We start from the raw sequence: 27296 nt of genomic DNA, 5'->3' as shown, positions 1-27296 counted from the left end.
ATGAATAAATAAATAGTTTATAAGTTAATGTTAAAAAATAAATAATATAAATTTAATTTCACCGTTCGCACATTCGCTTCCTCATTAAGGTCGCGTCCTTGTTTCATCTCTATTCTCTATTTTACTCTTTACTCTGTAACTTGTAACTCATTTTTTTAATTACTCATGAGATCACGACTTTTATTTGCTCTCTTTATTATCTTTTTACTCGATGACGACAATGTATATAAATGTATGTATATTATATATACATATAGAGCAGCGTGTCTTGTTATGGAACCAGCCACTGAGTAATCCACGACAGTATCACCAAACAATGGAAACGCTTTTCCACACTCTTCCATCCGGCATTAACGTTATTCACACGGTTCATGACTCCATGTCAAGTTTAATAGCCTTTTATTTCTTTTCTTTTTTTTCTCTCGAAAAATCATCGACCCCGAAAATAAAACATTCTATGAGTGTAAGTGTAGCAGACATCAGACAAATTTTAAATTATTTATAAATAGAGTAAGTAATTAATAAAATAAAATTTTTAAAAAATGCGCATTTGAAAAATTTTAAAATTAATAAGTGTATTTTTTATAAATATTATTTTTATTATTTATAATTTTAAATTTGTCTGATGTCTGCTACATTCGCACTCATAACATTCTTATACTTAATTCTCTAAATTCTAAATTAAAAAAAAAAAGTTTTTTCTTTATATACAACGCGTATATAAAAATTCGTACTTCGAATGTAACAAAAAACAATTTCTCTTGTCTTTATAAATATTTATTGTTTAAAAAAATAATAAAAAGTTTTGGCATCAATCCAATGATTTCGTTAAATCAGTGAAAGCCAAATCACTGTTGTATTATTTTTATAAAAGAAATTTTATTTAAATACTGTAAATTTTTTCTCTTCACGTTCAAATTATTCAAATTATTTTTTTTTCTATTTGCTTACATTATTGGCTCGTTTAAATGCATATGCACGTCTTAGAACTTTTAAAATAATTTAAAATTCAGTCGCTGTTTTTTTTTATTTATTTAAAAAAAAATTAATTACAGGTTGTAATTAATGAGGACTCAAAACTGGCCGTGACCGTATCACTCGACGAGAGTAATTTAATAAATATCAGTCTCGTCAACGGTCTTGATTATTGAGCTTAATTTTAAATTAATTATTAATTTATTTATTAATTCTAGGAATAATTATAAAAACTTAAATAACTAAACGCGTAAGATAAATATTTATATTTTGGCAGTCTATAGAAACACGCATTACCTCACACTCATTAACTTCTTGCATGGGACACCTAAAACAATAATTTTTTTTTAGTATTTTTTGTCATTAACTTACTTTAGGCTGTGAAAAATATTATTTGATAAATGATATCTACTCATCTCTCTATTGATAAAAAAAAAATTATTTTATACTTATATGTTGTATCATTATAATAATAAATTTTTTAAATTAAATTTAAAAAAAATCCATAAGGTAGCCCCTAATACCCGCTCACTTTTCATTGGAGTGAGATTAAATCACTTAATGAAAATTAATAAATAAAATGAAAAACCAAATTGTTTTTTTACAATTATTTTTTGAAGTTTCAAGTATTAGAATGAAATTTTAGTTTGAATTTTTTAAATAAGGTCCTTGAGTGTACCCATAGTCGCTCACTAAAAGTTGTCATGTACCATTACTCGATCAACACATGGCCCGATAGTCGCTCAAAGACAATATCAATTAAACTATGATAAGTTTATTGATTTGGACAAATAATGTATAAATTATACTACTTTATTCTTTCATAATATAAAATTTCATGAATTTTAAAAATATATTTAATAAGATATAGTTATAACAATTCTTAAAAAATTTGACGTACCCTAAATTTAATCTAACGAATGGAACGTTAAAGAAAAAATGCCCGGCTGAGCGCGATTTTGAAAACAGTCATTTAATTTAAATTTATAATCTATTATAAGATAATTTGATACGTCATATTTTAATATATGTAGATTCTCAAATAATTATCTATCAGTAATAATTTTATTAGTTGAAATTAAACAGTTAAAGTGAGCGACTAATCGTACTGCGTGGGTATAGGGGCTTTTACCTTATCGATTTTTTAAATCTCATTTTTTCCGGAGATCTTGAAGTCTTTTTTGAAAAAAAAAAATTTTAATTTCTGGAGTTTGATAATTTTGATTTTTTCAACTTTGGTCTACGCAGATCGACACAGATCGAAATAATGAAAAGTTAGATTGATCTCCGTAAATCCAAATTATTTTTTCCCGGTGATTTTTTTCAAAAATCAATACCTTGTAATTTTTTAATCCATTTGATTAGACGGTTTCAATTATTACTATCAGGGTCTAAGTTCAATATAAAAAGTACTGAGAATAAAAAAAATTTTGAAAATATATATTTAGATATTTTTTGATAAAATTAAGCTTTCCGTCTATTTTTATATCTTTTCCGTAAGCCGGGAAAGATGCAGCTGAGATTAAAAAAAAAGTTTTTTAAAATAAATGAGTAGAATATTTTTCACAGCCAAAAAGTCGATAGAAAAAAATATATATTCTGAGTTATTATAAATTGAAAGTAATTTTTTTGCATTGTATTGGTAAGAATAACCAACTAGTTTTAATTAAATGTTATTTTAAAGTTTTATTAATTCGAAATAATTAAGTACTAGCGTTAAAAAAAAATTTTAGTTACCTTGGAATGACCTGAGTATAAAATCAGAGTTTTTGGTGAAGTTTTATTAAAACCTGCGTACTCTTCATGCTCCATAATACCCCACAGCGGTACTGTAGCAGGTCCAGTTGACACAACAGCAAGATTATTGACAGCTTGTGGTAATACTTGATACGATTTCTCAATTGACTCAAATTGTACCGTCGAATTGCTAATTGATTCCTTAGTATTATTTTTTTCAATTTCAATTGAATTATTTTTAGTATTTGTATTAAAAGCTACGGGTTTCACTGCAGTCTGTGGTGTAACAACGTATACACGTTCATTACTCAACGGTGAAATTGAGACCGGAAGTTGTTCCCAAGATGCATCTTCATTAGAATTAAAACTAATGTCACTTGAAATTGAACTTGACTCTGATGACTCTAATGAATTTGACGACACGTCATCCTGTAGATAAAATTGGATAATTAAAATAATTATTTATAAACTTGTTATTTTATTAATTGAATAAATTACCTGTACACTTGGAAAATCAACGCGGCTGCTAGCAGAACCCTCATGCTCCAAATCATTGTAATTAAATGCCGCCAAAACATTTCCGACTTTCTCAACCTCTCTAGATTCTGAGACAGGAGTTGAAGATTCGGTGGTTAAATATTCATCGGGAATTTTCTTGGACTGAAGTAATTGATGAGAATAAGTTGGTGTTGATGTGGTGGCCGTTGTTCCACGTGAGTATTCCTAAGAAGGAGAAAAGCGGATGAGAAAATAACTCACGACTCGCTTTTTCGCGGGGTCACAAGCACCTTCGGTAAGAGTAACCCACATCCGCGACATCTCGCGCATTATTAACCATCATCAACCTCTTACGTTTTCACGCTTGCACAATTCCCAGATAATAATTTTTCTCATATACTAGAACTTTAATCCAATTATATTAATTGTTAGATAGAAGCTGATCCCTAAATTTTTATATGTAGTTCATAACAAATATCTCTGATAAGTCGGATGAGATGAAAATCGCTATTCTAATACCTATGATTTGGATCTTTGACAAACAAACTGTGGAATATTAATTTTTTTACAATTTTCTCCGCATTCAGGAATTTCATTCAATCATAAAAATGATTAGCTAGACACCGATAAAAATAATTTCCGATAACTGTACTGTAAAAAGTAGTCTTTACGCGGTCAGCTTGGTGAAAATCGATGGTGTGAAATTTTTCACGGTATAAAATGTTAAACTATTACAATACTTGATGACTTGCTGCCTGCTGGTGTCTTGTGTGCTCGCGCAATTGTGTATATTTCGAAACTATTATAATTTAACATAACGAGTAGTGAAAATTTTATTATTTACACCTCAAAATATTTCACTCTCTTAAAACGAATCAGTGAAAAGTACTTCAATCAGTGAATATTTACTGCATAAATAGTCCCAAGTATATCACTGATTGAATTAGTGATATACTTGGGACTGATTTGCAGTGAATATTCACTGATTTGTGGTATTTTTTACTGATTCATTTTAAGAGAGCACAGAATACGGAGAAAAATAAATAGTTATTTTTCCCATTTCTGCATACTCTTTAAAAGTGAATCCGTGAATATTCACTAGCAATTAGTGAATATTCATGGATTCAGAGTGTCGATCGTACCGCTTTTTCGAATTAGTGGTACAATTGTCACTCTAAATTAGTGAATTTTTATTGATTCACTTTTAAAATATTTTTCTATTTTTGACCTAGGAACAATTCTAAACATAGGGAAAATACCTACATTATTATAAGGATTATACTTATGCTGACATGGCAAAAATAACCATGTAACCCATGAAAAATTCCTATGCTATTATAGAGCTTTTTTACTATGTCAACATCGGAATTGTACTTATGTACAAAAAAGTTTAAAAATAATAATTTTTAGGCTTCCCGGGGCAAAAATAAAACTTGATTCAGGCTCGCTTCACCTTATTCTCTTTTGGAGTTATCGAATTGCCGACGATTTTTTGATAAGATCTCGACTTTTTCGACTTAAATTTAATTTCTGTCAACTTTTAGAACTTTTTTCATCTTAGTTTGAACTTACTCGTCTTTACTTCAAGCACGACAGTCATTCCTCTTACTTTTTACTTGCTGAACCAAGTCGAAAAAAAGTTATTTATTCGCCTTACTTTAGACTTGATCAACCAAGTCGCAGAAGCAACCAGGATTGTTTAGTATAAAATTTGTTTTTCACGTTTCATCTTAGTTTTGACTTTTTCGACTTACAATTTAAGTCGAATAAGTCTAAATCAAGTCGCTTTCATTTTAATTTTGACTTTTTCGTCTTAAATCGCACCTAAGTAAGCTAGTTAATTCTAAACCAAGGCGAAAACTCAATGTTTTTCATATCTCCGTAAAAAAAAGTTGAGTGTGTCTTGTGATAAACAGCTCTAAATTTCGACTTAGTAAACCGAGTCTAAATCGTTTTATTTTTGACCCGGGTTTTTATTTTCTTTGGATAAGAATTTTCCAAAGTAACGAAAGAAAATTCCTAAAATATCATGGTAATTTTTTTTTTGTGATTATAAGAAAAACATCCATTAGAGTAGAGGTACCGTTTTTGGTCACTTTAGGGCCAGTTTTGGATACGTAAAAAATTTAAATAAATTAATTCGTAAAAGACATAATAAGGTAATTAATTTTTTAAATGTCTTTAGAATCACTTTTGTCCGACTATTAAAATGGAAATTTTATTTTACTCTTTTTCATTAATTAATATAAAGTATTAAATGTCCAAAAATGGACCAGTGGCCACAAATGGTACCTCTACCCTATTTATCTCCATGTAAATGGCGAAATTATTCCTGCTTGAAATTATATGGTGTCATAATAAAGCCGTACTCTGTTGGCCACCTAACGGAAATTAAATAAACATGTATCAAAAGTTACTATGGTCACAGTAAAATTGGCAACGATAATATCTCAAAGTACTGTAACCATTGTAAATTTTAGTTTCACACCGAAGAGGAAAATCAGTACTTTCTTCCTAAAAATTTTTCTCACCCCGACTTACATCAACTCAAAATAAAATTATACGTTTAATTAAATAATCATTATATAAATAAGTAATCGCATTACCTGTATTGTCCAATTGTCAATATTTTTCTGCAGTCTCATTACATCAATCGAAGTATTAGCTTTCGTAGTCGGCTTCACAGTTGAGCCTTCTGATTTTTTTTGCGTCCATGAGTCATTAAATAATTCTTTTAAATCTTCTACTTCCTCTAGATTCAATTCTTCCTCTTGCTCTTCTTGTTGTTGTTGTTCTTCTTCTTCTTCTTCAGTATTTACATCTGCAACGTCTTCTTCTTTTTCTTTTTCTTCTTCTTGTTTTATGTTTTCTTCAAATTCCTGATCAACAGGATTATGATTTGTCGGCAGTACCGATCTTCCTAGATTCCTAGATATTTTTTCTTCGCTCGATGATCGGTGAGTGTGAAAAGGTGTTGGCATATGATCAGAAGTATAAGGAATTATTATTTGTACCTACACAAAAATTAATTTATGTAGACTAATCATAGAATTTTGTTTAGACCATAAAAAAAAAATTACCTTATTTTTTCTCGCATTAGATTGCCGGTCAGTTGGTCTAGGTGCGTTAAATTCTTGCGATTCTTGACTAAATACAGTAACAGTCGACTCTTGAAGATTTAGCTCCCGAGGATTAATAAAACGCGGACGTTCTAAAGCATTTACTTCTTTCTCGAAATTATTGTAAGATTTGATGACTGCTTTGAGTAAAGACTCCGTTGTTGCTTCTGCTTGATAATTTTTATTAACACTATTACTACTACTATTGCTACTATTTATAGAATCAGTTGAATTTAAATTATTATTTCTGAGGGCTTGAAGTAACAGTGAAGAAACATTTGAATTATCAGAATGAGCTTCTACGGAAGTAGCTGAAGATTCTGCGTCTTGATTGACTTGGGTTTCAGGCCAAACAATGCGGGATGAATCACCATTAGGCCAGGACGCGTTAATTCCGTAGGTTCCGTCTGCGTTCTGAAGAATCAATGGAGCTTCTAAGCTTGTCGAAGAAGATGTAATATCTGGAGAATTATCTTGCGACAAATCAATGACTGGAGACTCTTCCACATGAATGATATGACCTGATGCGGTTTCATAAACGTGAGGCTTATGAGCAGTGGGTTTATCAGAAGTTTCAATTTGGGCTGAAGCAGCTGCTGATACTTCAGATATCTGATGATTTGAATCCGAGTCAAAAGCAGATGAATCTGATCCTGATACTTCCGCACCAGGGGGTAAGACATCAACGTACTGTGCATTTCCTGATGGTGCAGAAGGTTCTTGGTTTTGTCCTTGACTGAGTTCTTGTCCATGATTTTGTCTTTCATTTCCTGAAGCTGACCCTGGTCCTGGTCCGGGATTTGACCCTTGATTATTATCAGAAGCAGATTCATAGGGAATCACTTCCGTATTGACTCCTGAGTCAGCCGGGTGTGCATCAAAAGCAGTTGCTTTAAATAGCGGGGGAACAGCTCCTGGATACATGTGAGGATTTTGAATTGCTCCAGTAGACGATGAAGAATATTGACCCTGTTGTGAAATTAAAGGAGGCTGCTGTAAATTTGGTGGAGGACCGTAACCAAAATCTGGTTGTTTGATTTCCAAAGACGGTGTTATGTGTAAATTAGTTGGGAACTGAACATTCTGGTATCCTGAGTTTCCCAAAGATTCACCATGCGCCTGTTTAGCATCAGCATTCTGATGAATGGGAATCCAAGGTAACGTATTACAAGGATCGCAACTTCTTCCATTGAATGTGTTCAATGGTGGCAAATAAGTGTGAGCTGTTGGGGGCGATGGCGGTTGGGGTAGCTGATGGTTTGGCCTAGATATACAAGGACTTTAATAAAATTATTCACATAAATTAATTTGTTTACCTCAAAAATATTTAAGGTAGCTCGAGCGAAGCTAATGAGTCAAATTAGTTTAAAAAATTTTTCAATTTCCTTTATTATCAAAGATATAAATATAAATTAATAATTCATTTGTATTTAATTACAAAAAGTCATGAATATATTTAATTATTATTTCTGTTCAGTGTTTGACAACAAAAATTGGTAGCTAACTTTCGTTGTATTCCGCTATTATCAATCGTAAATGATGAAACAAGTTTAACATTAATAATTTAAACGTAAATAAAATATTGTAACCCTATTATTATATATCGTGAGTACAATCGAATTCCATTATCTTGGAGCTTCCCCTCAATCTTGACCCCACTACGAGCTACGCTGTCTACTACCCGATGCTATACATCTGTATGTGTCCGGTCATATTTATATCATCATACATACATATAAGCATCATACATAAAGATGTAAGAGTGCATGCGTTGTAGTTTACTCTTTGAAGGAGAAGTGGCATTCGATAAGTCGGAATTTCCAGGAAACTTCCGTTCCTCCGTAGACTAAATGTCCGAGTTAATGGGATTCGACTGTGTTAATATTTATTATTTTTGATTTTCTTCTCTTTAAAATCAACACTTCTACCACAAAAACTTATGTATGAGAAAGCTTATAAAACTGTGTCTTTATAAAAATTTTTCTGATAAACTAGACGATGACTCATATTCAAATTCCAATAATAGTTCAGTAAAAAAAAAATCCTTTGTGGCGACTAGCAAGTTTAAAATTGAAAAGTTGTAAAATTACTTGTTTCATTAGATTCGCTCGAACCTCCTTAATATGTATATATTTTTTATCAGAAAACTTACGATTGATATTGAGGTACTTGGGCTGGGTGAACTGGTAATGGAGGTAACGAAGGTATTAAGGGAGCTTGAGGTACAGGAGCCGAAGGAACCGGAGGTGACCCATAAGTATTTGGCAGAGGTGGAGGCAGAAGAAATCCCGCCTGAATATTTGCATTACCCTGCGGTCGCTGAGGAGCCTGTTGGGGCGGTGGAGGCTTCAGGTCCCTTCCAAAAGGGTTCAGCCAGCCCATTAAACGTGAAAAGTAGCCTGGAGACTCGTTGTTAGGCGGCTGAGAGCCCAATAATTTTCCGTGCCTAAATGCATTCGGTGGTCGGTTTAGAGGCAACGGTGGAGCGGGTGGTGTCAGGAATTCACTTGGTATTGCTCGACGGTTGTTACGACGTGGTGGTAATGTACGTCCATTTGTACGTATTGATGTTACATTTGTTATGTATGTAAAGAGGATTAAATACGTGAGGCCCTGAAAAAAGTTTTTTTTAAATTATAAATTTTTATTACAGCGTTTTTAACTTTCCGCTAAGAAAATTGTAAATTTTCAAAAATTCGGGAAGTTATTGGTTTCGGTCCAATTTACGAAAATCGAATTTTCATCAGATGTCGACGTTTTGAGGTCCTAGGAAGCTATTCTGACTGATTTCACGATGATGTCTGAGTGTATGTATGTATGTATGTATGTACGTACGTACGTATGTAAATACCTGTATCTTTTGAACGGATGAATCGATTTTGAACTTTAAGGTGTCATTCGACGCGGCTTGTCAATATCTTGAAGCTATGAGAAATTGAGCTTGATCGGTTAGGACTCGTTCAAAGATATTCCAAAAATAAAATTTTTTTAAAAATGTTTTTTTTGGATAACTTTTAATGTGCTCGATGGATTGATTTCAAAATGGACTGGGCTCTAGAGCTTTATAAGCCGCATCGAATGCCACCTCAACCATCAAAATCGGTTCATTCATTCAAGAGAAACCGTTATCGAAAGAATTAAAGAAAAAAAAATTTTTTTATTTTTTCTGAAATATCTCAAAAACGACTCAATAAATCGAATTCAAAATTTGATCAGCTTTAGAACTTGAAAAACGCGTCGATTGCCACCTCAACCGTCTCAATCGGTTTATTCGTTTGAGAGATATCGTTGAAGAAAAAATGGTGAAAAACGTTTGTTTCGAAAACAACAGCATACTAGCGAATTTTCGAGCTCGAAGAGCTCGAAAATGTATTCTCGACAAAGTTTTAGGGCTGGCCCGCAGGGTCAACCGATAGACAGATTTTTTTTTTGTTTTTATGACAGGTGTATGTTTGAACGAATGATTCGTAGAGAAAATAGTTGATAGTAAAATGATATAAGACAATTGGACAAGATGGCGACTCCAAAATTTTTAGAAAAATAAATTTTTTTTTTAGTGACATTTAAATTTATATTCTTGAGTTATATCATTTTTAACTGCGATAAAATATGATGTTCTAGTGGGCTAAAATTTCAATTAAAAAATTTCGAAGTGATCGCCTTACCTCACCTTCTCTTATATTTTTTTTTTACAATATCCACAATTTTACACATTTGCATCACTTTCGTTATTTATAAAAGTTTGATCCTTGCCCGAGGAGGCGTAAATCCGACAGAGATGATAGATTTAACGTGCGGAAGATCAGGGTTTGAATCTCGGTCAAGCCACATAATTTTTAAAATCATGCTGACTGTAATTTGAGATATCATATAGAAATTGACATCAACGTCAATACACATGCCACGAATAATAATGATATTAATAATAAAAATAAATTGGAAAACCAATAAAAACTTAATTTTTCTGAACTCCATTTTCATAGAATAAATACGCAGCTTATATTTGTTTGCATACTCATACAATAAAATTATTAAATATGAATATTAATTAAATTGTCAAAATAATAAAATTTAGGAAATTTCAATATTATTTCAACATTGCGATACGGTAAAAATTTTTTTTTATATTTGTGTCAAGAAAAAAAGTCTATGTTAAAAATTTCATGTTAAATATTTAACATTTTTGTGTGTTAATTTAACATACAGCTTTTGTGTTGTCGGATCAGTTGATTTTAACACAAAAAAATGTCAATTGAAACAAAAGTACTTTTAAAATGAAACTTTAACATAGAGCGCGTGTTAATTAAAGTACACGGAAAAAAAAAAACTGGAATAGTTACAGAATAAAATGTAAAAACAAGCCCGTCATACTAAAAAATACAAAAGTTAAAATGCATACCGTAATTTTTAAATTTTATCCTGTAAAAAATTAGTTGCAAATTAAGCAGCAATATTGACAGTTTGAAAATGCAAATCGAACACAACAAAATGTGAAATAATTATTACCTTTTGCTCATAGAGAGATCTTTTTTTTAAAAATCATTTATTCCTCTTTAAAACTGTAAAAATTACAGGTAAGCTGTTGTGTAAAAAAGTATCAAATAAGAAAATTTGTTGAGTGGTTCGAGAAGATTTACGGAGCGGGCATTCAATTATGAACCTTAGTGTAGAAAATGGAACTATTACATCTTGCACTGTAATTTTTAAAATTTCTATATTAAGTATCATCAATGCCTTAGCAATCACGAACTTTTACTATTTAAAATGTAGAAATAGTAAAACTCCATTTCAAAAAATCGTTAATAATAAGTTTCAGAAAATTAAAAATGTACTTTTTTAACTTTTGCAGTTTGACAACCATTCATTAAAGGTTAAAAATTGAAAATTTGTGTTTCAATTCCATGAAATCACTTTCATTCTAAGTTTTACATTTTAGATATTGAAATTTTAGACCGTTTCACGACAATTAGCTAAATGTACGAAAATACTAATTCTATTCAATTATCAGTAAATATTTTTGAAGTAGTATATGTGAGAATATGTGAAAATATTCTTGATTCAAAAAATTATTTTTGATTCGAAAAATAAATATTTACTTGCACCAAGTAATTAATTATTATCAAATTTTTATCTTGAATTAAAATTTTTTTTCTCACGTCATCATATTTTTATGCTTAAATTAAAAAATTTTCACTTGTTTTAAGAGTTTATATTTCGTAAAGTAAGAGATATTTTTTTTGGAGCAAGATACATTATTTTTTTGTAGCAATATTGCATTTTTTTAGTTAAAGAAAATAAAATTTCTCGGAACAAGTATTATTCTTTTCACGCAAATATTTTTTTATTCTCCGACCAAAATAACATAAGTTGCTTAAGCCAAGAGAAAAAATGTCTTGGGAGAAAAGATCGATATGGAGAAGGGGAAAGTCACCGGTGCTAGGCAGCAGCAGCGAGAGTAGTTTGATGCTCGCCGCGAGATCGCGCCTACCAGTTGTAGTGTCCCTGGTAAGAAAGATATTCTAGAAGTGTTATATTCCAAATTTCTGTACGATTTTGTTCGAGTATTCTTCTATTATTTGACAGAGCAAAAATTACCTTTTTGGATTGTACTAGACTATATCCTATAATACATCATGACTTTAATATATATTATTAATGTTTTCTTGAATAATTTTCTCGAAATAAAAAAAAAAAAAAAATTACGTTTCAGATACAGAAAAAACAAAAATTCACATTTCGTAGTGGGTTCTATCACTATTTAAACTAGATTAAAACTTAGATATAAACTCTACGAGCAATACTGACTTGGGGTTCAGCAGGAGGTCCTGATACCTTTAATGCGTTTTGTCTATAATTTTCTACAATACTTCGACAGACAGTAGTAGCCATCATATCAATCGCAAGGGCATTTGCCAATTCGTTTGCCACTTCGTTAATAACCCTGTGCACTCGCGATAGCTACAGGTTATTAGGTTCTCTATAAATTTTTGTTGCATTCACCAACTGGCAATTGTCGACTACGATATCGCAAAATGCTTCGAATTCAGCGACACAAATCGATTTCGGCATTCCCGTGCAAAAAAAAAAATTTAGTTCATAATGAATTTAAATCTTAAGTTTAGATTGAATTCATATTTCGACACAAATATGAATTAGTCCTAAGATCAATCCAAATTTGAAATTGATTTGTAGATAGAAATTAGGACGCTTGTAGCTAAAGTTCTAAAACTCTCAAGCCTGCTTCAGAATTATAATAAAGATTTAAGAATGTTTAGGATCAATTGAATATAATTTTGTTTCAAATTACGTATAAAATTGTATTTAATATGAGTTTTACTCAGTTTTTTTAAGAAATAATTGAATTCAATAATTATCGTATACTTGTGGAATTTAGACCAAAAATCATCAAATTTTCGCGCAGCATTTGAAACTTTTTATAAAAACCCCGCCATATTGTTAATTTTGCATTTTTTTCTTAGCCCGAGGGTAATGTTACGGGAAATACCTTTGAGTTTAATAAATTTTTTGTTTTTTTTATTTCCTGCACTGTGAAAATCGCTATCACTCGAGCAATGGGGGGCGGGGGGACTTTTTTAACTTCTCGCTAAGAAAATTGCAAATTTTCAAAAAAGGGAAGTTATTGGTTTCGGTCCGATTTTCGAAAATCGAGTTTTCATCAGATGTCGACGTTTTGAGGTCCTAGGAAACTATTCTGACTATTCCCGGGTGGACGTCCGTGTGTGTGTGTGTGTGTGTGTGTGTGTGTGTGTGTGTGTGTGTGTGTGTGTGTGTGTGTGTGTGTGAACTTTTTTTTGTCCGACGATATCTTTGGAACGGATGAACCGATTTGAACGTACTTGGTGGCGATCGAAAGAGCTCACCAAAACTTAGTCTTGATTAGATTTTGGGGTAAATCGGTCATGTAGTTTACAAGTTATACAAAGAATAAGAATTAAAAATTTTTTTTTATTTTAGTTTTTTATTGATTTCTCAGAAACGACTTATACGATCAACTTCAAAATCTAATCAGCTCTAGAACTCAATAAAATACGCCGATTGCCGCCGCAACCATCAAAATCGGTCAATTCATTCCTTGTATTCTTTATATATCCACAAATATATCCTTAAAACATTGAAACATTCCATACAGTAGTTTTCTTTAAAAAGATCTCCAAAAATGATCTATTTTTCAGGCGGTCACACTAGTGGTCCTCCTTATTTAATTATAACTGATATTTTTTTAATAAAGTCCCCTAAATATTTTTCCTTCGTGGAGTATTAATCTAGAACAATTATGTGTAATATCTAACCAGAATTATGAAAGAATGCTTATTCATCGGAACTGATGTATGGTAATTTAAATAACTAACATTAACACCTAACATAAAAAATTACTTAATTGTTTTATGAATATAATTCATGTTAATTATGAATTTAAATAATTATTTTTAATAATAAAAAATTTTAAAGCTCATTTTTGTTGGTATGATTTGTAGATAAAAGTTGTACAAAGACAGAAAACAATACGAACGATTTCTCTTCTTTGGAAATCTCATATGCTGGTCATGAGCATGCATATACATATATATTTGTATACAAATATAGATACAATCATACAACTAATAAAATAACTAAATTTATTGAGTTATAAATAGTTTGTCAGTAAAAGTTTCAATATTGAATATATAATTAACTTTCAATTTGTCAAACTAGCAAATAATTTAGCTTATCTTGTTCTAAGTTTACAATTTTTTAAATTTATGCATCAAACTCAACTTTCACAATGAAATTACTTGTCACTAAAAAAATGTATTTTAACTAAAATTATTTAATTATCAGTATGAAAAAAAAAAAAAATTATATAAAATTAATGACGGCTTGTAATGAGTAAAAAAATAATGAGTGAGCGATTATTAGTGTGGTATAAATCTTGTATCTTAGTTTATATTTTATGGTTTAATGTATTACTGCGTGTATGAGGTTTTATGTACTGCGAGAGTACTTTAAGTGGTGTAAGTTTAAAACTCAGTCAATGGCATGAGAATAAGTTTAAAGAGAATAAGTACGACGAGGACGATACGAGGATGAGGAAAACGACGACGATCACTCTTAAGTAGGCCAACGCGTGAGAATTATTTCGTACCTACGCGGAACGACCTCGCACTCTCTGTTAAGAAAATTGTCATTTAAATTATTTATTTCATTACTTTTATTAATACTTCATTTTATATAATTAGTAATTGATTATTTTTTATTTTTCAATGTGATTTTTTTATTGAAAAATTTTTTTATAAAAAGTAATTTGGAAAATTTGTAAAAAGTTGTATCTTGATTTGATCTACGAAAATTTAAGAAATCAAAAGTAATTCGAAAAATTAGGATAATTTTTATTTTTTGAATTTTTCTTCGCCGCTTTTTTAAAATCAATTAACCGGTTTTGATGTTAAATGCGACATTCGACGCAGTTTTCATCCTCTACTGCTAAAAAAAATTTAATATCTATCAGTTCAACAATTCTGATGGTATTCGAAAAAAAACGCTCTTTTGAAATTTTTTCGTTAACGATATCTCTCAAACAAATTAAAATGATCCGGTTTTGTTGGTTACGGTGGGATTTAATGCGGATTTGTAAGATTTAGAGCTGATTGAATTCTGAAATCTATCCATGAAGTATAATAAAAGTATACCAAAACTAACCTTTTTTTCAAATTTTATTTTTGGAACGACTCGAATTGTTTTTTACTGATCAAGTTCAATTTTTCACTGAATCCGTTCAAAAGTTATAGAATATTTACATGTATGTACGTACATTCATACATGCACAGAAGAGCTTCCTAGGACCTCAAAAAATCGAGATCTGTTGGAAACTCGGTTTTCAAAAATCAAACCGAAATCATTGACTTTCTTTTTTTTTAAATTTTAAATTCTCTTAGCGGGAAATTAAAAATGTATTGGAGAAATCTTTCAGGGGATCAATTTTACTCATCGTCATTAAATAAATGATATAAATATAATTTATCATAATTGTAAATATGAGCGAGAGTTGTAATTCTTAGCGCCTATTCAATACCGGGAACTACCTTGTAACTACTTCTTTATTATTATTATTATTATTATCGTTGTTTGTTGTTGTGTTTTATATTGAATTCGTTATAAGAAAGTGAAGGAGGGAACTAGCGCTCACGAAAGACATAAATTTCCGTTTTAATTCACATATAACGAATAAAATAATATAAACAACTAACGACACTCACACGATTTTCCCTGGTTATTCTTCCGCTATTCTACTTCTACCTTCATTCCAAGGACTATCTCTCAATCAAAAATTATACTTGCAAAAAAATATAACTGTAATCACTAGTATGAAAACAATAATAATAATAATTAACATTAATGATCCACGAAACATACTTTAAAAAATTAATATTTTTTAAATTTAGCTTTTTAAAATTTTAAACTGCCAGTTGCCGTTATTTTAATATTGCCCTCGTTTATTTATGTAACGTTAATTACGAATTATTTTCACGGTCAGCTGTATACATAAATTAAGTACCAATATAAAAAACCCAGAAAAAAAAGTAAATAATTAAAAATTTTTTAAATCTTTTATCATAATTTTATATTATTTTATTAATTAAATTTTTTTTTTTTTTTAATAGCTTTAATTTATTTGGTATTTTATAGTGAATAGTAATTTACAAGAGGTAAGGACAATGGCATGATCATAATGATTCAACAGAGCAGATGAGAATGGAGCAGTAGAGCAGAGTTAATACAACACACGGGTGCGAGACAAGTATCGGTATATATTTTTACTGGTGGTTAATGTAGGTAAGTGGGCTGTGGGGATTACATTGAGAGTCAAACTCAGCTTATATATATGTATACATATTTATCTTCGACCTACCGATCAGCATGCTGTGTCATTATTTATACATATAAAGACACTAAAACCGTAATAACTTAATTTTTTATAAAATAAATAATATATTTATTAAACCGCGTAATTTATAAATTTAAAAAAATATTATTTATTGTTAAATTTAAAATAATAATGAAGATTTAATATTAAAATTAGCTATGGAAATTGGAATTAGTGTTGAAAGTAATGATTTATAAATGATCTTAAGGTCAATCGATGAAAGGATTGTAAATCATTGTGAGGTCAATCGTGATTCTTTGATTTTTAATCTTGATAAAGAAAGTTTTATTGTGTGCTGATTTTAATTCTTAATACGATTAGATGCAATTTTCAGTACAATCCCGAGTCGAAATATTAGACGTAAATTGAACGTTCTTAACGTTTTGAACGTAAATTGAACGTTTCGGACATTAAAAACTCAATTTGACAGCTTACAACTTCTTAAAACGTAGATTGGAGTATCATAAATCGAAAACGTAACTAAAACCTATTTAGACTTACAATAAGAAAACATAAGCATACCAAAAAATTTTTTTCATCGATTTTGTACTCCTGGATTATAATCACGTCAATTCTCTAAAATTTTGTCGTCCGCTTTTCTGGCTCTTAATTAAAAAAATTCGTATTTTGAAAAAAAATTTTTTTTAGTTTCATACTTCTATCTTTAACACTATGATATTTTTTCATATATTATGATATCAAGGTTATGAAAATTGTGATTACAAACATTGAAATAAATTAATTAATGTTATCATTAAACTAAAATCATAACTCATGAAATTACCAATTTTTTACGAACCAAAATACAAAAAAATCGTTCAATTTACTTTCAAAACGTTAAAAACGTTCAATTCACGTTTAAAAGGTTAAGAATGTTCAATTTACGTTTAAAACATTAAGAACGTTTAACTTACGTCTAATATTTCGACTCGGGATGTCAGCAAATATTTACTTATTTTTTATTTATTATTTTGTAATTTTGTAATTTTTTAATTTATTAGGTAATTATTAATTAGCATTAAGAGGTGTTTGAAAAGGAAATTAAGTAAAATTACCGGAGATTCGGTGGTGGCTTGTGTCGAAAAGTTTTGTCGTGTTATTAGGTCAAGGGGTAACCAAGCGTTCAAACTTACTCGGGTTATCTACAAACTATTTACTGAACTGTGTAGTTAAGTAGTCTAGTATTTAGTATTTAACACTTATATATGTTGTATACAATGTGTTTAAGTTTGTATATAAGTACAAATGAGAAGTGAGCATTCCCATGGGAAGAGAGATCGGAGATCCTCGGAGTTGAGGATCCTTTATTATTATTATTCTTGGATTTAGAGATACTCCGAGGCCGTCTAACGGCCCGCCCTACGATTATCTCAAAACAATAGAACCAACAAATGTTTTGAAAAATAAAGACAGATAGTTAAGGAAAGCTGGTGGAAAAATTGTGGGAGGAAAATGTGAAACAGAGAGCGAGAACGTGATTTTATAAATTGTAGGCTATTAATTTTTTTTTTAGAGACAATTAAATTATTTTTTTCACTTAAAAAATTTGTTTTTACTTTCGTTTGGAATTGACCTATTTTGTAAATTACTTTTTACTGTGGGAAATTTTTTTTTTTTGCTATGTTTTTAAACTTTATTGTACTTAAATATATTTTAATATTTTGTAATAGAGGAATTTAAAAGTAAAAAATATTTTTACGATTTAAATAATTGCCATGGGAATGAAATTAAATTTTTTTAGTATTGAGAATTGTAAAGATTTTTGATCTTCGAATTTACTTAATTGTGAATAATGAGATTATTTAGCATTGAAAAGAAAACGAAATTATTTTTTCTAATTTTTAAAGTTCGCCGTAAAAAAAATTACATCTCTATTTTTTTGCGGAAGTAAAATGAAAACAACTTAAGTACCCATACGAAAAAAATATATACCCGAGCAAATCTGCATGTATGAGACATATTTTTATATGCAAATTTGTCCGGATATATATTTTTTCGTATGGATATAAGTCAGTTATTTTGAATTAAAGTTAAAATGTTTAAATTTTCATTCATTGACATTAATTATAAATTTTTATATTAGTAATTTAGAGTAATGCTGATTCGATAAATTTAATTTTCTTATTTTTTATTCAATTCAAAGTAAATTGCCCAATATCCCCTTGAAAAATAATTTAAACGTTTACCCATAAAAATTTTTTTATTTCCAATTCAAATAAAATTTCTAACATTTCTGCTTGTGAGAACGTTTTTTTATATCGCCGTTTAGCGGTAGTGTTACGAATCACGTAAAACTATAAGTTCATTCATAAATAAAAATTTTTTTCAATAAAAACAAATCTATCACCACAAACTAATTATGTTTAATTAAATAAATCGAACCGCGAGTCCTGTTTACTCAAGCTTTTAAAATAAACCACTACGTCGATGAGATAATTCATATAATTTGTCGTAATACCATAAATTACGGAAGTAGATAATTTTTTTACAATAAAAAAATAAAAATTACTTACAAGTCGTAAGTACATTTCTTAATAATTTCTTTTAAGTATCATCACACTTTTTGGCACAGGTAAATTAAATAAATTAAACTACACAAAATAATAAAAATCCACCGAATAATTTATTTATCTAAATAAAAAATTAAATAAGTAGATAAAAAACTTCTGAACCCATAACTTTTTTCACTTTCACCCTGAACTCTAACGAATAAATAAATATCGTTATCCAAATATTAAGTACCAAATAAAGATGTACACTTGACCAGGGTCAAAGAGAGAGTCTACGAGCTAAGAGTGCGCGGGTAACTTATATTCAAGACTTCTCTCTCCAGTCTTATCCACCTTCTTATTTTACGATCCTGGAGAAGTGGAGATGGCTATACACCATACAATATATAATACCATACTGTACCTGAGTATTTTTCTGCGGCCTATTGTTACGTCTAACTACCAGCACATATAAGTTCCAAAGACTTCCAAAGCATTTGTATTCAATTTATCAAAGATTTTTTTAAAATCCCTGGCTAATTTGCCTGGGCCTTTTTGCGCATCTTTAAATCTTTTATTCATAATTATTATGGTTATTATTATTTTTAAAAATAATTACCTGTTTTTTATTCTATAGAAAATTAGGAAACGAGAAAAACACAACCACAGGTGTTCTGAGTGCTAGATTGAATGAGAAAACGTTGATAGAAAATAATATAATAAATAAGGATTCAAGATTCAAGCTGAGCAGAAAATTTTTGTCCACTCATTGTCCTATATTGTATCGGATTTTTTTATTATTATTATTATGAAAGTAACGACACTGGTTAAATTAATTAGCTTGTTTTTTATTAATGCGTAATGTACATAATTTTTTTTATTTGGATTTAGTTTTTTTTTTTTTAACGGAGCAAAAAAAAATAATTTATTTAAAAATAAAGATTAGTAAAGGGGTCAGAAAAAATTTAGTATTTGTATCGAATGCATATGGAATTAAAAAATAACTCTTAGCATTGTAAAATAAATATAAGCGAAAATAAACAATAATTCAATACGTGACATTGCAATCACTGGTGACGAGAAACTTCCATATATTTGCTGAGCAAAAACCGCGCCCGTTGCACTGTCGCATCCACTGTCTCTAATATATAAATATATAAGCATATATAGAAGATACTGATACGTTTAAAAAATAACATACATGACCGACAATGAGGAAGAAATCGAGGGTGAATCTGTGGAATACAAAATGGATTTGCAGAAAGCGACGAGAAAGTCCATATGACCGGGTTTGACGTCCGCATACGTGATGCTGCCGATGTTTGGCCTTCGATTTATTGCCTATCGTACTACAGATTATAAAATTGTCGTTTTGAATATTCCAACTATAACTAATTTATTCCAAGAATTATAATTAATTTAAGAAGAAAAGTGTAAATACCCAAAATAAATAAAATTAAAATGTATTAATGATATCTAGTGACATTGCTCGTTATCTAAGTACTTTAATATTCATAAGTCTTATTTGCTAACTCGGTCATAAATTTGTTAAATCTCGGCTCTTAAGCGAAAGTATATAAAGAACTTTATGTTGGAAATTAATTTTATTTTATTTCAAATATTTTATACGTAATAAAAAAAAAATGAGAAACTTACACTCTTACTCTATATTTATTTTTATTATATTTATAATTATTAATTGTGATATAAGTTGTTGCCAAAGTATAACTACTAATCTGCCTACGATTTCAACGAGTCTATCATCGATTTCTATGAGTCCATCATCGATTTTAACGAGTCCATCATCGATTTCAATGAGTCCATCATCGATTTCAACGAGTCCATCATCGATTTTAACGAGTCCACCATCGATTTCAACGAATCCATCATCGATTTCAACGAGCCCATCGTCGATTTCTACGAGTCCTTCATCAATTTCTACTAGCCCATCAACAACTTCAACTATTTCATCAACAACAATAAGTCCTTGTCAAGGACAATACGGAAGAACAGCTAACACAACCGACCCAACATGTCAAGCATACATGATCTGCGTCCCAAATGGTACGAGTTACACAATATACAGAATGAAATGTCCCAATACTCTTGTGTTCAGACCAACAACCAAAACATGTGTCACTACTGCGATGTATACGTGCATACAAATAAGTTAAAACATTAGTCTAATAAATAAAATTAAAAAATATATGTATATATACATAATATTAAATTATTTATTGATCAAAATATACAATAAAATTAACAATCGTCATTAGTATTTCTTAAAACAGTAAGCTCAGTAATACTATGAAGCTGACCACCTGTTTGCAATTTCATGAATCTTTCATTAGACCATCTACTCAATTCCTCAACACCTTCATCGACTGATCGCTTACTTTTATGTGCAGTGCTCGTATTTGTATTAACATTAACATTAGTATTATTATTTTTATTATCATTTGAAGAATCGAGGCTGGGTACTTTGCTTAAGACATTATGTAAGCCGGTTTTAACGTCCTCGTGAATTTCTGGAAGACACTCTTTAATTACTTCACTTTTCTCATTATCTGCAGACCTGCGTTGGATTCTTCCCGGATTATTGATGACATCATCAGATATTTTATCAAGCAATGAACAGTTTAAAATCTCTTTGATAGCTTCTAAGCTATCGCCAGAGTTATTTAATGCCTGTAATTGCTGCAAAAGGCTGTGGTTTCCATGCTCAGTAAGCCGTTCATCTAAAGTCAAGTTTTTCTCAATGTCCGCAATCCTGTGAGGCTCGTTATTATCAATCTCCTCTAATGAAACTCTTATTTTCAAGGCAAGTCGGTGTTTTCCATTTTTATCGGGGGTTTCAATCACGAGTGAATTAATCGGCATAGTACTTTTTCTCGTCTCAGATGTCGTTGATATTTCGTGCAATTTACGCTCAACATCAATGGGTGTTGCATCAGTCGTAGTTGTTGTCAATGAATCTTCAACGATATGAATACTAGTGTTATTACGAATCTTAATATCATAATTATCATCATTTGGCTCCAGAGTTATGGGTCCTTCGGTTTCCACTTCTTCCGAACAGTCACCAGAACCAGATCCCGAATAATCTTCATCCAAATCATCTGTCTTTAAGGTTGATTTTAATTGCAAATTTTGGTCATTATGATCCACAATTTTCGTGGTTTTTTCTTCTACATTCGTGCTTCCCAATTTCAAATCATGACCCACCAATACATTCAGATTACTAGGGCCTAAGTCCACAGTTTTTATTACAGTTTCGGGAGTTATTGGCGCTGATGTAGACGTTAATTCGTGTTCTGTCGAAAAACTAATATTTGCTACAAGATTAACGTCATTTATCAACGATGTTTCGATAGTCGCAGTAGTAGAATCTATTTTTACACTCGATTTTTCTTCAAAACTATTTTTCTCTTTGTCTAAAATTTCCATATCAATTTTCGTATGTTTATTTAGATTATCAGAATTTAAAGGACAGTGTAATCCTGAGCATGAAGTGTTTTCACTACTCTCCAGTAAATCTTGAGCAATACTTTGTGGTGTAGTAGAGAAAATATTGGCTTGAATACCAGTAGATAATACTCCATCTTCATCGTCATCATTATATTCAGGTTGTTCAACTTTTCTCATATTGAATTTCGGTTCATCTTCAGCCTCCGTATGACAGTAGTCTTCAACACTCTTAGTCAACGGACTTACCTTAATTTCAATCCGTTTACCAGTATTTTCTTTCCCAGTTTTAAAAACATCTCTAGTCACAAGCGAGCCTACACCACATTTAATTAATTTAATCTGCGTAATATCAAGATTTCCTTCACGACTTACTGTCGTCGTGTTTATTACTCTACTTTTTCTGGTGTCTTGATCAATAACCGAGGGAAAATTTGAATCGCAAACTGTACGCCTGTCATCTGAAATTTCTCCGTCCATTTTAGAACACTCTAAATATTCATCGGGAATAGTCGCTGCGTTTTCAAATGAAATAGCATATTCACGTATCACCAGTAGATTCGGCGGTGCTAATAATTTGTTTTCTTTTATTGTCGTTATTTCTGTCCAGCAAATGGTCACGTCTTCACCGACATAAATTTTGCTTGACTTGCTTGATTCAGGATCATGCCCAACTTTGAGGTCTTCTTCTAAAGGAAGTGATGAAATGTTGGGAGCAAAAATTTCTGTAAAGTGATTTTTGTTCCGTGTGTTCGGGCAATCGTTATGAGGCTCTCCTTTTATATAGTTAAATATTTCTCTGTCGCGTTCGTTTTTGGTTTTAACACCATCGAGTTTTATCATTAAATCGCTAGCTTCCTTTTTTATATTATTTGTCTTATGTTTATTTAAGTTAGGGTGTTTTAATTTAAAATGCTGATTATTTTGATTGTTATTTAAATTAAAGTTTTTCTCCTCATTTGTTGAATGTTTCAAAGGATTACGGAATTTGGAAAGGTGTGAAACCTTTTTAGAAGGTTTATGACGACTGTTTAAAACTACATCTACTGTACTATCGCTGTCTTTAATTTTGAGTTTACTTAGTTTCTTTTTTCGGTCTTGAATATTTTGCAATTGAAGATTTGAATTACTTTGATAATCATTAATATTCAAATTTGAATCCTTTTCATTTAATAAATGAAGCGATGGATTTTTTAATTTAGAAGCTTTTAAGAGCTTTGAAGAGTGATGACGACTTTTTAAAGCAGCATCTAGTGTACTATCAGTGTTTTTATTTCTAAGTTTACTCAATTTATTTTTTCGGTCTTGAATACTTTGCAACTGAAGATTTGAATTACTTTGATAATCATTAATATTCAAATTTGAATCCTTTTCATTTACTAGACCATGCGATGGACTCTTAAATTTGGACGCTTTTAAAATATTTGAAGCATGATCAAGAGTTTCTGAACCTTCAACCTGTTTACTATCACTTTCTCCATTTATGAGTTTACTCAGTTTATTTTTTTGATTTTGAATACTTTGCAATTGAGAATTTGCATTACTTTGATGATTATTGATTTCCAAATTTGAATCCTTTTCATTTACTAAATCCAGCGATGGATTTTTAAATTTAGAGGCTTTTGAAATCTTTGAAGCCTGATCGAGAATTCCTGAACCTACAACCTGTTTACTATCACTTTCTTGACTTCTGAGTTTACCCAGTTTATTTTTTTGATTTTGAATACTTTGCAATTGGGAGTTTGCATTACTTTCATAATCATAGATATTCGAATTTGAATCCTTTTCGTTTACTAAATCAAGCGATGGATTTTTAGATTCAGGAAAGTTTAAATGCTTCGGAGCTACATCCAGTTTACTTTCATTATCTTCATTTCCAAAATTTATCGGATTATTTTTTCGATCTTGAATGCTTTGTAATTGAGAATTCGGATCATTTCGATAGTCATTAACGTTTACATTTGTATCCTTTTTATTTGCTAAATTTACTAATGGGTTCTGATATTTAGCAAAAAGCGGAAGATCTGGAGGTGCATCAAGATTATCTGAAGCTACATTAATTTGTCTACTGTCAGCCTAATTAAAATTTTAATCATTAAAATAAAATTCAAAACCATTCAAACAAATAAGTTAACTCATTTTACCTCATACTCGAGTGGTTGATCAAAAGGATTGGCATTAACGAATCCAACAATCTAAAAAATTAATATCTGAGTAAATATTATATTGAAGAAATTTATAAAGTGACGGTGCGTCTTAAAATATTATTCGAAACAAAAATTCAAATGATCGCTGAGTTAACGATCGTGATACCGATAACAGCATCCACGTCAAATCAATTTAATTTCACGATGATAAGCCAGTACGAAATAATAAAAATAGACTAAACGAACAACAAGTCTCTGAGTATTTATTGTACACTGAAGTGAGAGAATAAAGCCTTTAAAATTTTTATTGACCTGTGTTGTGTATTAATGCTCTCACTCTTCATTACATTTGATGGTAAAATGGCCTTATCAATTTTTTTTTATTAATAAAAAATTAATTGAATAAATATATTGATTATTTTTAATTTAAATCTTTTATTTTTTAATGAAATAATAATAATAATGATAACGCACTACACAAAATTGAGAGTAAATTCGAAGATGATCCGGAAGTTAACAGATAATTAAAAATTTTCGGATTTTGTTTTCAACAAATCGATGACAAAAAAAAAAACTAAAAATATGCAGGTATAAAAAATTACATAAACTATAGGTGCAATTTTTTAAAACATTTTTACTTTTATGATTAATCGTTTTAAAAAAAATCCAAAAGTTATAAAACGTAGGGTAATTTCAGTATCGTAATTCGAAGTGAATATGAATTTTATTTCACTTCGAATTTACTCCGTCACTCGTAGTTCCGAAGTTTAAAAAAAAAACACCCCGTATACAAAGTCAATGAGTTTTTTTCCAATGGAGTGGATTCAGAGTGACGTGAATTTTATTACCATCCGCAATTACTCTAATATTAAAATAAATTTCCCTTGGAGTGAATTTAACTTCAAGAAGATGAAATAAATGAAAAATCATCCGCTCCGAATTCACTCTAGATATAATCTGCGTCCACTTCGATTTTTTTTTACAATGTAATAATAAATTATCTTAATATTTAAAAATAAAACTTACCGCAATAATTAAATAAAAATATTTAGGTGACATTCCGTGGGATTTTTTAGATATTATTTCTTTAATTGATTTCAAACAATTAAAATTTTTTTTTAAACTTTAACTTTCATGAAATTTTTCTGTCGAACTAAAAAATTAAATAATTGATTAATAAAAAAAAAAAATTACTACAATAATATTAAAGAAAAAAAACCTCACTTTGAATACGATTACGTTATTGAAACTTTATACACTTAATACGTTTGACAAAGTGAACCCTCGATTTAAATTTAATCCATATTATTAACGAGTATCTCAACGCAATTTATTAAAATAATTTATTATTTATAACAGAAACCTGAAATAATAATTAAATATACAGTAATTATGAAATATCAATGATAATAAATGTTTTGAAAATTAATACAGACTTAAATAGCCATAAATAATGTCGATATGAATGGTGTTATTAAAATTATTATAGACCTGTGTTAGCAGGAAGAGCGTTGAGACAAAAGGAATAACTGCAATTCCTCGAGCTCGCGACCTCTTTATCATTTCAGTGAGTTTTAAACTTCGACGGTGATACAACTATTAATAACGATAAACCAAAATTGCTGGTCTTGTTCTAGCAATGTTTAATATCGACATTAATAATCCCATTATAGATTAGCCTTGACGCGGAAAAAATCATTATTATTTATATTTTATATCCATCGATAAGTTCATTCAATTTGTTAATATTTTAATAATATTCATTATTCAATTGGTTATTAAAATTTTTTTTATGTCATGTTACTTATTATTTTTTTTAACGATAACAATTTTATTTTCTTTTTAAACGTTTATTTAGAAAAACTTATTTTAGTTTAAAATCATGTTTTATTTTATTACTTTTTAAACATGAACCCATGAAATTTTAATTTAAAAATATTAATTACTATTTCTTAGACTTACAACTACACTAACTAGACCATTGAAAATTTTTTTTCAGCGTCTTTTGTAATTATTATTATTAAAAAAATCTTTTTGATTACATTTTCCTCTATTTCCATGAGCAATTTTCGTTATAATAAAATAATTATTTAAATTAATCTGTAAAAATTTGACAATATCAATTTGTTTGTAAAAATAGGTTTTAAATAATCATATATAAAATTGCAACGACAATCATAATGTTATTTTCAGTTTTAGCAGCAGAAAAAAAAAGGATTTCTCGGCACAAAACATTTTTACTCGACCCAAGAAATTTTTTACAGTTCAAATTGAAATCAAAAATTTTCTTAGCGCGATAAAAAGTTTCCTAGAGCAAGAAAAAATTTCTTGATGCAAGAAATCTTTTTTTATATGTACACGATCTAAATAATTTTTTTCATTTTAATTAAGATGGCGCGAAATATTTACATTTTATTTATGGTGTATTGCTGGTATTACCGGTATACTGGTATTACCAAGGTAAAGGAATAGTTCCAATACCATTATGGGAATCATCCCCATAATATTATGGGAATAGTTCCCATACTATTATAGGAACCATTCCTATAATATTATGGGAATGGTTCCCATACTATCATGAAAAAATTAATTTAAAGAAAAGTGTGTTAATCACTTTTACAATACACAGAAATATTATCATATATAAAAACAAAAACGCAAACATTGAAAAAAAATTTGTAATCGGCAAAAACATCGAAATTTTTAACAAAATTTTTTTTTTTTTTTCAACAAATTTAGCGTCGAAGAAGCTTCATTTGAATCTCTCCATATCATGAGGGAAATTTCTACACTATTTTGCAAAAAAAATTTTTATGATATTATGGGAATGGTTCCCATAACATTATGGAAAAAGTTCCCATAATATTATAGGAATAGTTTCCATACCATTATGGGAATAGTTTCCATAATAGTATGGGAACAGTCCCTATACCATTATGGGAAT

At 29.7% G+C, this 27296-nt stretch overlaps 3 protein-coding genes across 5 annotated transcripts; 1 reads left to right on the top strand and 2 right to left on the bottom strand.

Annotated features, from left to right (window-relative positions):
* Positions 1-16: 16 nt before the first annotated feature.
* LOC130677446 (uncharacterized protein DDB_G0288805) lies at positions 17-19013 on the bottom strand. Of its 2 annotated transcripts, none has more exons than XM_057484209.1 (7): positions 18765-19013; positions 8482-8942; positions 6291-7608; positions 5817-6224; positions 3211-3435; positions 2713-3141; positions 17-1303 (listed from the first exon to the last, which is right to left on the bottom strand). In XM_057484209.1, the coding sequence occupies exons 1-7, from the start codon at positions 18777-18779 to the stop codon at positions 1283-1285; spliced, it is 2877 nt and encodes a 958-aa protein (XP_057340192.1). In that variant the 5' UTR covers positions 18780-19013; the 3' UTR covers positions 17-1282. The 2 variants fall into 2 exon arrangements, with proteins under 2 accessions (XP_057340192.1, XP_057340193.1); XM_057484210.1 differs by having other exon boundaries at positions 6291-7593.
* Positions 19014-20373: 1360 nt separating this feature from the next.
* On the top strand, positions 20374-21031 carry LOC130677644 (uncharacterized). Its single transcript, XM_057484471.1, has one exon. The coding sequence runs from the start codon at positions 20384-20386 to the stop codon at positions 20912-20914; it is 531 nt and encodes a 176-aa protein (XP_057340454.1). The 5' UTR covers positions 20374-20383; the 3' UTR covers positions 20915-21031.
* Positions 20980-25999, bottom strand: LOC130677643 (uncharacterized). 2 transcript variants are annotated; one of them, XM_057484469.1, is made up of 5 exons: positions 25789-25999; positions 25577-25715; positions 25379-25505; positions 24350-24400; positions 20980-24281 (listed from the first exon to the last, which is right to left on the bottom strand). In XM_057484469.1, exons 3-5 carry the CDS (start codon positions 25409-25411, stop codon positions 21000-21002), a joined length of 3366 nt encoding a protein of 1121 aa, XP_057340452.1. In that variant the 5' UTR covers positions 25412-25505; positions 25577-25715; positions 25789-25999; the 3' UTR covers positions 20980-20999. The 2 variants fall into 2 exon arrangements, with proteins under 2 accessions (XP_057340452.1, XP_057340453.1); XM_057484470.1 differs by having other exon boundaries at positions 25844-25999.
* Between the last annotated feature and the right edge of the window lie 1297 nt (positions 26000-27296).

The sequence above is a fragment of the Microplitis mediator genome, chromosome 11 (genome assembly GCF_029852145.1).
Source record: "Microplitis mediator isolate UGA2020A chromosome 11, iyMicMedi2.1, whole genome shotgun sequence".
NCBI lineage: Eukaryota > Metazoa > Arthropoda > Insecta > Hymenoptera > Braconidae > Microplitis > Microplitis mediator.
The sequence above is the reverse complement of the archived record's forward strand: the minus strand, read 5'-3'. Positions and strand labels throughout refer to the sequence as shown.